Source organism: Prionailurus bengalensis, chromosome B3, assembly GCF_016509475.1.
Source record: "Prionailurus bengalensis isolate Pbe53 chromosome B3, Fcat_Pben_1.1_paternal_pri, whole genome shotgun sequence".
NCBI classification, from domain to species: Eukaryota; Metazoa; Chordata; class Mammalia; order Carnivora; family Felidae; genus Prionailurus; species Prionailurus bengalensis.
Window position 1 is genome coordinate 132354575 of NC_057355.1, and position 17268 is coordinate 132371842.

At 43.7% G+C, this 17268-nt stretch overlaps 2 protein-coding genes across 6 annotated transcripts in view; one reads left to right on the forward strand and one right to left on the reverse strand.

Moving 5' to 3' along the window:
• The window catches only part of GALC (galactosylceramidase), an 89657-nt gene extending 87690 nt beyond the window's left edge, over nt 1-1967 (reverse strand). For 2 of the 4 annotated variants that reach the window (XM_043556787.1, XM_043556785.1), the window contains exon 1: nt 1253-1643. Coding sequence is in view for 2 of the 4 variants with exons in the window: in XM_043556784.1 (XP_043412719.1) it covers nt 1759-1953 (195 nt within the window). In the remaining 2 variants the exon portion in view is untranslated. Of the gene's footprint in view, nt 1-1252; nt 1644-1758 lie in introns of those variants that run through there. The other 2 variants (XM_043556784.1, XM_043556783.1) reach the window with 2 other exon arrangements.
• The window catches only part of GPR65 (G protein-coupled receptor 65), a 93204-nt gene continuing 77879 nt past the window's right edge, over nt 1944-17268 (forward strand). For both annotated transcript variants that reach the window (XR_006293461.1, XM_043556788.1), the window contains exons 1-2: nt 1944-2438; nt 15713-15788. The gene's annotated coding sequence lies outside the window, so the exon portion shown is untranslated. The remainder of the gene's footprint in view (nt 2439-15712; nt 15789-17268) is intronic.

The window sequence follows — 17268 nt, forward strand, 5'->3', positions numbered from 1 at the left end:
AGCTCAATTGACTGAGCCACACAGGGGTCCCTCCCCACAATCTTGCTGTGTGGCCCAGGTGTGCCACGTGCTTGCCAGGATCTGTCAATAGCACCCCCCCTTTTTTTCAAAGTTTCCTGATGATTATTGCCGAGGACATCTTACAACCAAAGTAACAGCCATAAGGGCGAGTCCAGTCACAACACTGATTATCAGGAAGCTGAGATCAGTACAAAACATCCATTCAGCAAGCAAGCAATCAAGCTAGTTCTGAATTGCATCTGAATATACAAGCTCTGTCTGACTCAACCCAACAAACAACCCATTCAAGAGTTAGGCCTTAACATCATCAAATAAAATTAGCTCTAGCTGTGATTTGGGGTACAATGAAAGGGGATAAAACAAAGACAGGAAAAAGGTTACAAAGGGCATGGGACAGAAATTTTTAGAGCCAAGAACAATCATGCTACTAAAGCAAGCTCCCAGACCAAGAGGCCACCTGTCAGCAGGACCAGGGAACTCAGACAATTACCAGCTATGCCCACACAATTTTACACAAAGCTGGAATGGCCCCGTCTCCCTTCACGTAAGTCTTACACAATGCCCAGGTAACATGAACCCATCCCAGTTGTCACAGCCAAGAAAGGATTAAGACATGACAATTAAACACAGCTGATATTCTGGATGGGATCCTGGAACAGAAAACGGGCATTAGGAAACAACTAAGTAAATATAAAATATGAAAGTATGGATTTTCATGTTATCACTACTGGTGGTAACAAATGTACTTTACCCATGTGGGATGCTGATAACAGAACATGGCTGCAGCGTATTTCAGAAATCTGTACTGTTTTAGAAACTTTTCTGCAAGCCTAAAGCTATTCTAAAGTCAAATTTACTTAAAAGCAAAAAGTCTCTCAATACTTAGTATGAGAATCAACTGGTATATTCATTGAAATGCAGATTCTCAGGTCCCAATCCAGAACTACAGAATGGGGAGTACATTTTAACAACCATAACAGGTGATTCTTACACACCCTAAAGGTGGGAAGCCACCCTGGCTGTTGGCCCAATGCTTCCCCCTCCCTGCACACAAAAATAGCCACTAATGAGACACACAGGCACCGACTTTTCCAGCGGGCAACTCACCCCACCTTGGGCCTTGACCACTGCCAATAAACAATGCCCCCAACAGTAAACAATCCTAGACTACCATTTGATACTAGCATAGTCTAGCATTATAAACAAAACAAGTCTCAGACTGGCCTCTTACCTTCCTAAAGAGGCCTTGAGGCACCTGTCTTGCCTCCCAACACAAACATACTGTGCACTGGCCCCTGTGAAGTTAGCCAACTGCCCGCTGCACTAGTGGTCCAGGGCGTCCGACTCCCCAACCCGCATTGAAGCATCCTTTTGGAAAGAGAGATGCTCCCCGGATCCTTGGCCATTTCTGGAGCGACCCTCAGGAATGCCCTCTCCACCGCAAAGGGAGCCCAGGTTTGTACGAGGGTGATGGTGCGAGCCCCAGCCTTGTCACTATCGACACCTGTCACTCGGTGGATCTCCGGATCCTCGTCTATTAAAACTGTCTCTACATAGAGGTTCATCTAAAACGAGCAGGCGCCGGTTCCAACCCCGCACGCGCCCGGACCTCTGGCCGACGGGCGGCCGCCGGCAGCCGGGCCGCGACAGGAGTGCGTCGAAACGCCAGGCTGCGCCGCGGGGGCTTATGGGGCGCCCCCCTGGCGACGCCGGCGCATCCCATCGCCCGCCGCTCACCCCGCCGCCGCTGACCGCGCCGATGCCATCGAACTCCCGGCCCAGCCCGTCGGAGTCGTCCAGCACGTACGCGCCGCCGGGCACCAGCAGCGCGCACAGCAACAGGGGCACCGCGGCGCGGCCCGCCGAACCCGCGGCGGCCGTCATGGCTTTCCCTCGGCGTTGCCGGGAAGCCTGGGGTAGGCGCTCAGCCATTGTGTGGGTCACATGACTCCGGCGCCTCAGGAGGCGGGTCCTGTCGTCGCCATGATGGAGAAGGGCAGGAGACTGCTGACGCCGGCGCCGCCATCTTGAGTGCGGGCCACACGTCGGGGACGATTGCTGTGAGATAGCTGACCCAGAGTGTCGTCTGCTCAGGCCCTGTGGAGTGTGGCCTTCATGTGTACTCACTTCCCTGCGCCTCTTCCGGCCTCACCTGCTGGGGCACGTTGGCTCAGGGGAGATGGATGTCCAAAGCCAGCCGAGAGAACTGGACCTTCCTTAACGTCTCGGGGCACATCCACCACATGCCAATCTATGGCAAAACAAGAGAGAAGACGCAGCTTGCAGCCCCCACTGCGTCCTAGTTCAGGTGTCTGTCTCCTTGGTCGAATCACTTAGCTTTCTGAGCCTGAGTTTCGTTTTGCGTAAGATGAAACAAGAGCAGCCGCCGGGGGACATGGGATTAAACGAAATACAAGGTAATAGGCGCTCAGTAAATCCGAGCTGAATGCGTTGCACACTTGGCTAACGTAAGCTGACAGGGTTCTCCATTCTGGTAATCATTACGTATATTTGGCGTTTAGCTTCATCAAGTATCTTACGTAGCCCGTTGACATGGTTCCAGGCAGATAACCCAAAATCGATAGGGAAGTTGTGAATTGTCCTGGGATTCTGCCACATGCAGCGTCAGTGTGAGATTTCTGATTTTCTTGGTATCTGAGCAAACTGAAGAGACTGAGTGGCTGCAGAGAAAGCATTTCTGATCCCAAATCTGCCTTTTGCATACCCATGGAATCGGTTTTCGGTATCTACACAAGCCCTGGAGACCCCAAAATGGCAAAGAGAAGATCCAAAGACTATAGGACATGTGAGCCTTCATCTTCAAGGTCTCTATTTGGAATCAGATTGTTTTTCCCCTTAACTACAAACTTAAGTTCCATGATCACAATTATACTAGGAGGAAAAATCCCCCATCTGTGCCATCCCAAAAATGCAGTTGTCAGGCCATTCTGCCATCCGTCCTTTCTCAGTGCATGATAGCAATGCTTGCTGTTTCTCTTAAATTACTGTAGATCTATTTTGGTTTACTAAGGACGGTCCCAGCTTATTTCTATTGTTCTAACAAATGTTAATAGTGCCCCTTTCACCCTCAAGGTGATCTGGCTTGGGGCACCCCGGGGGGTGGGGGGAGCTCAGTGGTTCAAGGGTTTGACTCTTGATTTCACATCAGGTCATGATCTCTCTGTTCCTGAGATCCAGGGGGGAGGGGGGGAGGGGGGGAGGGGGGGAGCTCAGTGGTTCAAGGGTTTGACTCTTGATTTCACATCAGGTCATGATCTCTCTGTTCCTGAGATCCAGCCCGGCACTGACAGTGCAGAGCCTCTTAGGGATTCTCTCTATCCCTCCCTGTTCCTCCCCCCACCTCTCTCACTCTCGCTCCCTCTCTCTCAAAATAGATAAACTTAAAAAACTATTCTGGCTTGGATGATAAATTATATGGTCCTGTATACATGGGCCACTTTTTTCTTTTTCTATTTTTTCTTTTCCCAATACAGCACATGCCTGAACTGTACCTTCTCTATGCATTCTGTGATATAAGACGATAACTACCCAGGTTCCATAGATTTACCTTCCCAGAACTCACTCTGATCCACCCCATCTAACACAGTAGTTTTTTTTTTTTTTTTTTTAACGTTTATTTATTATTGAAAGACAGAGACAGAGTGTGAGCAGGGGAGGGGCAGAGAGAGAGGGAGACACAGAATCAGAAGCAGACTCCAGGCTCCAAGCTGTCAGCACAGAGCCGAACGCGGGGCTCGAACTCACAAACCGTGAGATCATGACCTGAGCCAAAGTCGGACGCTCAACCAACTTAGCCTCCCAGGCACCCCCTAACACAGTAGTTTAAGCCAGAATCTGAAAACCAGTGGATGCAAGCCACGGTAGAGCACACCACAAATATTTGTATACTTTGTGATATCTGTAGAAGAGGGAACACAGAATATTTAACAGAAAACATGTTCTCATCCCTAGGACATATCACTAGTTCCTATTAGTCCATATACCAAAGTAATTTTACCTTACCACAGAAAATATCTCCAGTTTCAAATTTCTAATGTATATTCAGGACACCATTCGAAAAGAAAGTTTCTAATAAAAAAGCAACTAAATCTGAGCCAAGGAAGAGAGATTCTTGGGCTTCAGGACACAGCAGTCAGATGTGCTCAAGAGGTAAGATAAAGGGAAATAGCACTTTTCAGACAAGCGTTCATGTGTTCAGCTCCCCCTGTTCCTGTGGTTTTTGCGGTGTGAGATAAACAAGAGGAGAAGTGTTGTTCTCAGTTCTCAAATTTCAGGTGAGTTTTGAAAGTGAAGACTTTTTCTCCTAAAGGAGCAGTGTTTTTGAGTATCACAGCTATGCTTGAGTCACAGCAAAATCTCTTTCTTTGAAAGTGACGAATGTGATCAAAATCAGACGGTCTCTTGAGAAAGATGAGAGATTTTACCTTTCAGTGAAAGGTTATTGATAAAGTCTGATAGCAGTCTGTTGTCTCGCCTTAGAAAATGGCTCTACTTTTAGAAATCTGAATTCAGCCATCATATTGAAGGACAGAGGCCAAGTCTTTTCCCTCTCTGTACTTTCTGAATTCAGTGTCCATACCTCAGAAGGTACTCAAAATATATTAGTTGAATTGAACTTAAAAAAAAAAAAATCACTGGGGGCGCCCAGATGACTCAGTTGGTGAAGCGGCTAACTTCGGCTCAGGTCATTATCTCATGGTTCCTGGATTCCAGCTCCACATTGGCCTCTGTGCTGACAGCTCAGAGCCTGGAGCCTGCTTTGGATTCTGTGTTTCCCTCTCTCTGCCCCTCCCCTGCTTGCATCTATTTCTCTTTCAAAAGTAAATAAACATTTAAAAACAAAAACCACTGTGAAAATGGTACCTCAAATCACTGGGGTAAGGATGGAACTTTTTAAAACATATGGAGGGGCCATATGGCTCAGTCAGTTAAGCATCCGACCCTTGATTTGGGCTCAGGTCATGATCTCATGGTTGGCGGGATGGAGCCCCCTGTTGGACTGTGTGCTGACAGCATGGAACCTGCTTGGGATTCTCTCTCCCTCTTTCTCTGCCCCTCCTGGCTCACAAGCTCTCTCAAATAAACTTAAAAAATATATATACATGTATGTGTGTATATATATATATATATACTATATATATGTACACATACACAAAATATATATACATATGTATACACACATATACGTATTATACATATATTAACGTATATAACATACATGTGTATATGTATGGAGACGCCTGGGTAACTATTTGGAAAACGATCAAATTTGAGATCTGTGCTTCATATCACACATAAACTACAAATGGATAAAGCTCTAAATGTAAAATGTGAAACTTAACAAGTTCTAATGCAAAGCATGGGTAAATTCCTGTAGAACTTGGAGGTCTAAGTATCACTTAATATCTCAATACCAAAAAAATAAAAATTTGGTTTAAAAAAATCACTGAATAATCACATAAGGGGATAAGGAAAAAGGATTATTTACAAAAGAAAGTAGAAACATCCCTTAATGTAGAATCTCCTGGGCTTAAAAGAGTATGAAGTATATTCTCTTCATGAACTATCCTGTAGCATCTGCTGTTTATCTGATTTTTTCCACTTTGACATATGTTGCTTGATCGCATTTCATAATATCATCCTGATCAGTGTAAAAAATGTATAGGAATCCTCTTAATTCGGGACTGTATGTGAAGACAATAACAGTAGTTCATAGGACAGAATCGACATAATGGAATAAATTATATATTGCTTACTAAACATTTTCTTAAGGATAACTCATAAAAACTGCCATAGCAAAGAGCTATACTGTGGCATAGTGGTTAGAATCAACCCTGGAGTTCCAGCCTGCATAGTATCAAATCTCTAATACCACCTACCAGCTGTGTGATTTTCGCCAACTTACTTTCCATCTTTGGACTTCAGTTTACCCATCTATAAATAGAGATGATGATAGTAATTAGTTGGTATGAAGGCTAGCTGAGTTAATATTCATACAGCACTTAGAAGTGACCACCATAGGGGCACCTAAGGTGTCTCAGTCAGTTAAGCCTCCGACTCCAGGTCAGGGCATGATCTCACAGTTCATGAGTTCAAGCCCCACTTCAGGCTCTGTGCTGACAGCTCAGAGCCTGGAGCCTGCTTCGGATTCTGTGTCTCCCTCTCTGTCTGCCCCTCCTTGTTCATCCTCTGTCTCTCTCTCTCTCTCAAAACTAAACATTTAAAGTGACCAGCATATACTACATGCTACAGAAGTGTTTATCATATAAATGATATAAACGGCATACAGATTTAAGTACAGTATAACTTTTAACTTGACTGCTCTCCACAAAACTAAGACAATTCTGGAGGAAAAGATTATTCATGTCTTTGTACTACTCTGAATTTTTTTTTTTCCTATTTTTGTTATCGACAGTCATTCAAGCCCATACCCCATATGGCTGATTCCCCAGTGTGCGAGTCTTGGTGGGAGGCAGATTCCCCTCCTTCAGGAGGGAAGGAGCCAGATCCTCCCTCTTCCTGCCCCCAGCAGCGAGAGCTCTGCAGTGTCCCTCAGCCAGTGCCTTGAGCCTGTGACTTTGATCATGTAAGGGTAGCTAGACAGATGTATGAACAGCCAAGCACCCCAGACCATGTCAGAGTCCAGTGGAGGCAGCGGCACAGAGGCTCATCAGAGGAGCCCCGAGTGCCCCGAACAGCACGATCAAAAGTGCCGTCCTAACATACGGCTCAGGCACGGTGACCTGAGCGGTCTTTCTGGTCCTCTGGCTCTGGCCCATTTTCACAAGCCTGGTTGGGCAGCCTCAGCAAGCAACTCTGTTGCATCCTGAAGGCTTTCTAAGTCCTTCTTTTTGTGCTCAAGTTAGCCACAGGTGGTGCTGTAGCCCGCAGCAAAGAACAGTGACTAACACTCCAGGTTACAATCCAGAGCAGAGGCAGTCATCCAAGAGTTCTCAGCCTCTGTGTCTGCATTTCCCCCGCTTTAAAATGCACATCTCAACTTCACCACCCCTGGTTCTTCCACTGGTCGTTGTTACCGTGTGGCTCAAATAAGAGAACTCCAGGAAGTTTTGCTGTCCTCCGATGTTTCCACTGGTGATATGGCTGTTCTTTGGATCGTCAGTACCATTTTCTGCACTGCCACCAGGGGAAGAATTGTAGAATCCACCTGATCCCAAATCCTAAGCACGAAGAAAATAACAGTGCCAGAGGTTCCCACCACTCAAAAGATTTTTTAAAACATTTAGTGCTATGCTGTCCAACAAATATAAGGCAAAGCACATATGTAATTTGAAATTTTCTAGTAGCCACATTTAAAAAAAAATTGGGGGCACTGGGTGGCTCAGTCAGTCAAGCATCTGACTCTTGGTTTCAGCTCGGGTCATGATCTCACGGTTGTGGGATCCAGGCCTGTGTTGGCTTCCAGCTGGCAGTGCAGAGCCTGCTTGGGATTCTCTCTCTCTCTCTCTCTCTCTCTCTCTCTCTCTCTCTCTCTCTCTCTCCCCCTGCCCCCCTCACACACACACACACACACTCTCTCTCTCTCTCAAAATAAATATTAACAAAACAACTGAGATCCATTTTAATGATCTATTTTATTTATTCCCAAATATCCGTATATTATCAAATATGTAATTGATGTAAAATATTTCAATAAAATAGTTTATGTTCTTTCTTCATATTCAGGTTTCAAAAACCTTAAGTGCATTTTACATTACAGCACGTCTCAATTTGTATTAGCCACCTCTCAAGTGCACAATAGCCACATATGGTCAGCGGCTCCTGTATTGGACAGAACAGATCTAGTATGTCCTGGGCCCTGGGCTAGGCACACTCAGTAAATATCTACCTCTGCGGCTAAAGATAAAGCTGAAGAATATCCATTCTTTGCTAAAGCTGCTATAACAACATACAACAAAATGGTGGTTTAAACAACAGAAATTTATTTTCTCACAGTTCTGAACTTCAAGATCAAGTTGTGGGGAGATCTGGTATCTTCTGAGGCTTCTCTCCGTGGGTTGCAGGTGGCCACATCCCTCTGTGTCCTCACATGATCCTTCCTCTGTGCTTGCAAGTTAATGATGTCTCTTTGTGTGTCCAGATCTCTTAAGGACACCAGTTCTGTATATTGAGCGTATGGTTGATCCCCAATCAATAAAGTTACAACCAAAGTCGTAAGGAGAATTTAGAATTGTCTTCAGAAAATTTAAACATATACTTTGGTGTCCAAGGGAAAATGTATTGCATAAATAACATACCACTGCATGTTTTGAGAATTCACAACTGTGTGCACATAAGTCACAAAAGACTGGAAATCGGAAAAAATAGTTCCCCATCTCTTTTAATAGACTGTGTTAAATGTATCACTTGCTCTTCCCAGGACACACCTGTCGGGTGCTCTTTTCTATGACTTACCTCATGCTGTTATGGTTTGAAAATATCCTTTCTCCCATATCTAAATGTGTAAAGCCTTCTCATTTTTAAAGATCCAACTCAATGGTCCCTCCTTCTTTCCTTTCCCTCGATTTATCTGTTTAAAGTAACCTTCGCTTCATCTAATCTCTCAGGTATCTTCTTTACAAGACTCTGAAGTCTGATAAAGGGGAAGTCCGGTGTATGATTCATTATAATTTCTATTACAGCAGCGTAGTGTTATGCTATGGCAGGCAATGTTTATTCATAATAGACCTAATAAGTGTTAACAAATATTTGTGGAAAGATTCTCTGAAAGAATATTTAATCTGAATTTTCAAAATAATACCTCTTTAAGCTGCTGCCACAATTCCCCCCCGGGGGATTCAGCCCACGTGTTTAAGTTGTTAAAATGCATTAGCCGCAGAATCTTTCAAGAGATCATGTTTGGGTTGCAGGAGGAATAAAGCAGGCAGGTCCAGGGCATCTAAGAAAGGCAGGGAAGGGGTGGAAAACAGAATGGAACTGAGAGGTTTAACCAAGTTATCACTGTACTCAGAGTGGGCCCTGGTCAGAAAAGAGACCCTATGAAAACATGAACTGTTACAAATGACTCGTCTGACCCTACTGGCTTAGCCTGGGCTTCTGTCTCTGTTTTCTATTTGTAATTCCAGGGGCCAGGACTGGAATTAGAGGTTAGCTCAACCTCAGGGCATTCACCTGGACCTGACATCCTTCCTCCCCAGTTGTTGCTAGTCTCCAGGGGCCAGGCCAGATGCTTCTTTCTCTGCCTGCCACCCTGAGTCCCGCGGTCAGTGGTATGACCAACTATCTACCCCACCTCTGTCCTATTTAATGTGGCTGGGGTATTGTGATATAGTAAGAAATATATATTTGGCCCCCAGTACCTGACACAGGGTTCCTAAAACCCCCCATAATTTCCTGAGTGAAAGAGGTAATAGAAGCATCTTTGGTTATGATTTTTGGTCTTAGTCCCTGGTTCCTGATAGAGGTTCAACCCTTGGAATCTGCACAGTGATGAGTATCCTCTTCTTGCAATTGAGATGACCTGTGGCTTATGGCCCCTGGAAAGCTTCAGGATGAGGCCTGATCACCAGAAATACCCAGGGCAAACCTAGAGGATTAGAACCTTTAGCCCAACTTCCCCACCTCCTGGAAGGGGAGAGGGGCTAGAGGTTGAGTTAATCACCGGTTGGCCAAGGATTTACTTAATCATGCCCGTGTAATGAAACCTCCACTGTCTGTTGCTGTGTAACAGATTATCTGAAAATCAGTAGCTTAAAGCACGAAATATTCAGTGTTTCTCACTGTTCCCTTCTGTAAGTCAGGAATCAGGAGCACATTAGCTGGGTGGTTCTAGCTCCAGATTTGTCATGGGATTGCAGTAAAGATGTTAGAAGGAACTGTAAGCATCTGAAGGCTTGAGATTCACTTCCGAGATGGCACACTCAGGGACTCACCAAGTAGACAATTTCTCACGGCATGGCAGCTGGCTTCCCTCAGATCAAAGAGAGTGAGGAGGAAGTCACAGGATCTTTCTGACCATCACTTCTGCTTTATTCTATTCACCAAGAGTGAGTTGCTAAAGTCTAGCCCACACTAAAGGGGAGGGGAGAAAAGAATCTGTGAACATAGCTTAAAATCACCACACATACTCATGATGCATATTAGCAAACCACTCATATGATACAGTATTAAATATTGCAGTAACAAATATTGGGTGAATTAAATTAAGTAAATGGGTATTATAAAACACCATAAGGGATGTGCTCAATTACTGCACATTTGCAAAGATATTTTGGCAGCCTCTAAAAAAGCACCAGGGAGAATGAAGACTCTAGCATTATTTCCTGTAAAATTGCAAGTATTTCTATCTTGGATTTTCACTATAATCTCTGCTCTGTGCGTTCTATGGATTTTTTATTACCAGCACATTTGGGTAACAGAACCTGTCTTCACCAGTCCTGATACCATAGAGCCCACTCCAATCAAGCTGGCTGCACATCCTCCCTCCTGTGTATCCGTAACCCCTCAGCCCCAGCTGACCCAAGTTTTTGCCAATCATCTGTACCTCTCTTCCCTATCCTTTGGATTGAACTTCCTTAAATATTAGAATATATTGGCCTTGTTTAAACTTGGATTCATGAAATGCTTTTTGGATCTTAAATCCTAAACTATTAGCTGACTGTCCCTACCATAAGCAGACTCAATAGAAACAGAAACTTCCACAAGGATGTATACTTATTACCCTGACTTCAAAAATTAATCAGCAGTTTGCACACCCACAATACATCAGAGGAAACTATTTGGAGTTAATATCCTTCTTAACATTTTGTTAAGTTATTTCAATAAGTGGACATAGTAAAGGCCGTTAGAAGTTAATTATGTAATTTATAGACGTCAAGAAACTCATATTAGATCTTCTAAAAAGGTAGTTAAGATATTAAAGCCTCTAGTATTCAGTTTAGTAACAGATCTCCATTTTAACTCTTACTATACTTAAGCCTGTCTGACTTGACACTGAAGTCAAAAGCACTTACAAGTCTGAAATGACAGGCTGTATTAGCTCAAATTTTTTTCTAAAATGCTGGAGCCAAAGAAACTGATGGTACAATGATGCAAAATGGAATTTAATTACTGGTGAAGAGACATTAGGGTTAAAGTAACCAAAGGCAGGAATTTAAACGGAGGGGTTTCCTCACTCCCCTCTTTTCAGGGGTTCTGTTCTCTCCCTCCCAGTCTCTTGCCCAGACACCCATCCCGGACACCAGCTGGTCTCAAACTTGGGAGCATCAAAACTACTTGGATGACTTTAGAACACACACATTGCTGGACTCCCACCTGAGCTCCTGATGCCCTGGGCCTGGGGACGGACAGACCATCGCAGCTCTCAAATGTGACGTGAGTCACATGACATTGATGCTGCTAATCCGAGAACCACATCTAGAGACCCGTGGAGGCAAATGATTCCAATCTCAGGCCAGGACCACAGATGCAAGAAACAGAACATTCTCTATCTTTTGTAACTCAGCTAAAATTGTGTTTTAATCCCCCATTCTGCCAGGGCAGTGGAAACTTAATCGCAATTAATTCAGGGTCCAACCTCTCCTTCCTCTGGGTCCCACCTGTATTTGCCACAACACGGTACCCCAGACTGGTGGATTAAACTATAGAAATACGTTTTCACATAGTTCTGGAGGCTTTGTAGTCTAAGATCAAAGTGCTGGTAGGTTTGGTTTCTTCTGTGGCCTCTCTCCTTGAATTAAAGATGGCACCTTCTCCCGGTGTCCTCACGTGGTCTTTCCTGGGTGCACATGCACCCCTGGTGTTTCTTTGTATCCCAGTCTCTTCTGATAAGGACACCAGTTGTATTGGATTAGGGCCCTTCATTTTAACTTAATCACCTCTTTAAAGGCCCATCTCCAAATACAGTCACATTCTGACGTACTAGGGGCTAAGGCTTCAGCATATGAATTTTGGCAGAGGGGTGAAGGGACACAATTCAGCCCACAACGCCAGCTGAGGCCCAGGGAATTCTCACGTTGTGAATGCTTGAGGGTGGTAGCTCAACCCTTGTATCTCAAGGTGACCCCCATCAACGCTGGCCTCTCCCGAGATGCCCTCTTCCCTTCTGCTCTTCAGTAGTTAGGCCGTGCAGGACTCACCTGAGTTGTCCCTCATCTATGGCTGCAAGGCTGCCTGTGTGACACACTGGGCCCCTGGCAGCCCTGTGACATGGGCGGAGGCCTGCCATCACTTCTGTGTGCCCTGTGGGGCTTCCAGAAATGATTCTACTCCCCGTGTGCTACACTGGGCACAGGGGATCTTGCTGAGGCTGCCTCCAGCCTCTCCCACACACACCCTTGCGTCTCGCCACCTGGACTTCACCCTGGACCTGAGCCACAGGGCCACTCTTCTCCCCAGACTGTATAGCTCATCTGGAGTGACTGACACCCCACCCCACTGCAGGGCTTGCTGGGGAAGGGGTTCAAAGCAGTCAGGCTGCAAAGTCCCTCTCTCAGATGCCACATCTGAGCTCTCAGAACTTCCTCTCTCACAACCAAGTCCCACCCCCACGGGGCAGCCCCTTTCCTGTTCTTGGAGACTCCACTTTGTCTCTGTAGGTACCCACCCAAGCATACTGTCTGGGCCTCAGTCCTTTCCAGTCTCCTAAGCTGCAGACATATTTTTGAAACTCAAAACCTAGGACTGTCTTTCTCCCCCTGACCCTTTACTCTTCTGCCAAAAATTCCTCTTCTGATGCAATAAATGCAAAATAGCTCATTGCATTGGGTGGAGGCAGTAAAGGAAACACGGCTGGGAAAATACAGCAGTATTTCAGAACATACCCTGCCATGCCTACTTGCTGCTTTAGCTCGCGAAATTGCACCAAGCAGGCCATGTGGCCAAGCAGAGGACCCTTCATCAGCAGATTAGGCTCTTGTGCTGTCTTCCCTGTGGAGACGTTGGAACCAGGCAGAACCACATTCTCTTCTTGTTCCCCATGGGTAGACAGAGTGCCCTGCCACTGGCTCGGGCTGGCCTCAGAAGAGCAAACGCCTGGCACACCAGGAACACCAGCCCCCTCAAGGCGGTGTTCTGAACACCTGCCACTTGTTTTTTTTCCACCATGTAGCCGTTAAAATGTCCCAGAGACTCAATGCTCTGAAATTTCCAACGGCTTATGAGATAGCCCTGTGGTTGAAAACACCGTATTGCCATATATTCTGGACTAAACGAGAAGCACATTTCCTATAAGTCATTCAGCGTCTTACGGTGTAGAACAGGCAACGTTTTAGCACAGGAGACCTACAGTTTTTCTCCTATTTAATCAGAAGTGAAAGTTTGATTGTGTTTCTTGTGTCTCATGACTATATACCTTTTTGTTCTGAAGAGCATAATATATAAATACTAGACATGAATATGAATATACCTTTTCCCTAAAAGCAGAAGTGTAGTCTATTTAGATAAAATAAGACATTGTGAGGGCCGTGGCGTACCTGTGCACAGAAGCTACAGACAAGCAGATGTGTAAAACCAAACAAAAATGAGAATTGTGGAGTAGGGCCACAAGTAAACTGGAATCATACTTTCATTTCTGTAAAGTCTTAAGGTATTTGTTATTAATTTTCCAGATTATACTTAAATTTGTCATTATTTCAATAAAAATATAAAGTATTCTGAAGTTTTACTATATGCTAAATTACTTGGCAAACTCTCATGTACTTTATAAATGTGGGTTCTTAATTTTATTATTTTCCATGAAAAACCTATAAAGGAAGCACAGAAAACCCCATTACATTTGTGTCACGTCCTGAATAACTCCAAGATTAGAAGTCTTGGTTATATCACAAGATCATCTTTTCTACTTCTGTGTAGAAAACAAACAAAAAAGGCTACCAAGAACATCCTCTAATGTCCTTTTACAGAAACAGACTCAGATTGTCATGATTATAGTTTCTAATTTTAAGTCACATCCATCCCACATTAATTCTATGCTTATAATTTGTCCCCTTCATTTTTTTTTTTAATTTTTTAATGTTCATTTATTTTTGAGAGAGAGAGAGAAAATGCGAACGGGGGAGGGGCAGGGAGAGAGGGAGACACAGAATCTGAAGCAGGCTCCAGGCTCTGAGCTGTCAGCACAGCCACCCAGGCACCCCTCCCCTTCATTTGTAATAAAGATTTATGAGAGCCAGGTTCATATGTGATGTCTCTGACTTTTTTATATCTCAAAAGTTCTGGGAGTTAATTTCACTTCCTATTAAACCATTTATAGACTTGGCAGCAAATGTCAGCATGTAACGTGCTACATGAAGTTTCATTAGAACAATTCATGTCTTTCTCATACAACCATGTTACATAGAATTATTGATTTACCTAAGCCAGTTAGCCAACTGGTTTTAGCATGGTTTTTAGCACTCCCAGCCCTCTATTCCAAGAGGACAATCAGAGAAAATGATCTACAATAGAGGTGCCTTTCTCTCTCTCTCTCTCTCTCTCTCTCTCTCTCTCTTTCTTTCTCTCTCTCAAAATAAATAAAGAAACAAACAAACAAAAAGAGGGGCGCCTGGGTGGCCCAGTTGGTTGAGCATCCAACTTCAGCTCAGGTCATGATCTCACGGTTCAGGGGTTTGAGCCCCGCAGCGGGCTCTGTGCTGACAGCTCAGAGCCTGGAGCCTGCTTCGGATTCTGTGTCTCCCTCTCTCTCTGCCCCTCCCCCTCCTTTCAAAAATAAACATTAAAAAAATTAAAAACAAAAAAAGATCTACAATAAAATACTATATAGCTAATCCTGTTGGTCCCTTAAAAAGAAAAAAAAAAGACTTCACAAAGGTGCCAGGATTAAGCAAGGGAACATGCTCATTATACACCCAACACCCACTTTTCCTCCACTGCTTTTCTCCCAGGAAGTGCATCATGCTGAATCCATGTAGACCATCCTCTCCTATGTCACACATTCCCATAACTCATCTTTTCTTTTTTTCTTCTTTCTTTTCTTTCTTCTTTTTTCTTTTCTTTTCTTTTTTTTTTTTTTTTTTTTTTTGACCTCTTTTGGAGTACTACTTACCCATTTTTGCCATTGTATCATGGTGATCCCTGAACATGCCTTTCTCTTTCACTAGGTGATGAGCTTCTCGCATGCTATAGCCAGGTCCTAAATCACTCCCAGCACAGTGTCCTAAGAATGTAATAGATGTATGTGTTGACAGACTAAATGAATGAGTGAGTGATTACATGAAAGTCTAGCACGTATTCTATTAAATAAAACACACCGAATATCAGTATACATTGTAATTAAGATGCGAAGAGGAGGGGCGCCTGGGTGGCGCAGTCGGTTAAGCGTCCGACTTCAGCCAGGTCACGATCTCGCGGTCCGGGAGTTCGAGCCCCGCGTCGGGCTCTGGGCTGATGGCTCAGAGCCTGGAGCCTGTTTCCGATTCTGTGTCTCCCTCTCTCTCTGCCCCTCCCCCGTTCATGCTCTGTCTCTCTCTGTCCCAAAAATAAATAAACGTTGAAAAAAAAAAAATTAAAAAAAAAAAAAAAGATGCGAAGAGGAGAGTGAGTCATGAAAATTATACTACGGTAAGTAAGAAACAGAAACAGCTTTTAAACTATTTAGGAGACTTGGTTTTTGACTTGGTCAAACTTGAATAATGAACATCCTTCTTATTAAGATGCTGCTTCCTCATTGTTTTATGTTGAAACACAAGTGTAATTTCCTGTCCCTTCACAGTGTTGGTTTCTCATCTCGGTGCACGCAGATTTATCTGGCTCCTCGGTCGACAAAATCATCTCCTCGAGAAACATGGGTAAGTGTAAGATTTAACAATAAAATAATATTTTTAAGTAGATAACGACTCAGGCATGGTTGTCAGTAATGCTCACAACCTTTTACCAAGTTTAGGCTACAGAAATGCAATAAAGCAGAACTTTATAAGACAAAGAGAAATGAGGCTGCCACATGGTTCCCGCACTTCTGAGCAGTGGTTAAAGGGTGTCAGAACTGACATTTGGAAATAGTTAGGTAAACCTATTGATACACAAAAGAGGAATATTTATGCTCCATTCCCTTTCAGGAAACATCCTATTGGCAAACTGAATTAAGTGGCTGTGAGGAAATCTACCAGCTCCCAGCTATAGAACTACCCATTTCCTCTTAGTACAATGGTCTCATGATACCTTTTATATCATCAGAAATAATGTGAAATTTGGAAATAGTATTTCTAGTATTAATAAATATTAAGTAATAATACTAACTTAATAAGTGACCATCAGTGTCTGAGACATAGTAGTCGTAATAAGTAGCTAGTAAACTGATCAAGGAAGGCAAGTATTTCCTATAACCTGTAGGAAAACATTTTATCTTTTGATGATTGTCATCAGTGATTTGTACTATTTGAGGAGCTGGTTAATAACAGATATATTTTAATGCACTGAGGATTATCTTTTTTTGGGATTTGTCAAAATTAGCAACTTGCCCACATTTCTCAGCAGTGGTTCTAAAAACAATTTTGTCATAATTTTATTAAAAGCAGTAAAAATAATGTCTGAAAAAAATGTACGAATGGTAAGAATTATGTATTCCATTAAAATCTCAGAAGCAAAAAAACCCTTAGATTCACACAAATTAATTTAACAACTATTATCTACAGAGCTTGGTATCATATGTGAAATGTCACTGTGCAATGGATGGATAGAGGAGGAAGGGGCACCCCTCGATCTCTCAATCCTGGTCCCAAGGAGGGCTATCTTCGTGGTTGAGGTATTCTCCCCAGACATGTGAGCCTGGTGATAGATGGGACGCTGTGTAGCATCAGAGTTCCATCCTAGTAGCTTATTCAGCTTTTTGTGTATCTTAGACTTTTTTCTAGTATCATTTTCCTTCTTCACTTTCAGCCTTTAAAGGTCTTCTTAATGAAGATTTGGGGGGTAAATTTCATCAGTAGTAGTTTATCATCATCATCATTATTATTATTATTATTATGTGTGTGTGTGAGAGAGAGAGAGATTGGAGCAGAGGGAGAAAGAAAGATACTAAGCAGGTTTCACTCCCAGCACGGAGCCCAACACGGGTTCAGGGATCATGACCTGACCTGAAATCAAGAGTCAGATGCTCAACCGACTGAGTCACCCAGGCACCCCAACTGGTAGTTTATCTTAAATTGTCCTTAATTTTGCCCTGGTTTTGAAATTTAGTTCTGTCAGATATTTAATTATAGGATTACATACATTTTCATAGCAGTTTGGAACTATCAACCCACTGTCTCCTGGTTTCTGTTACTACTTCTG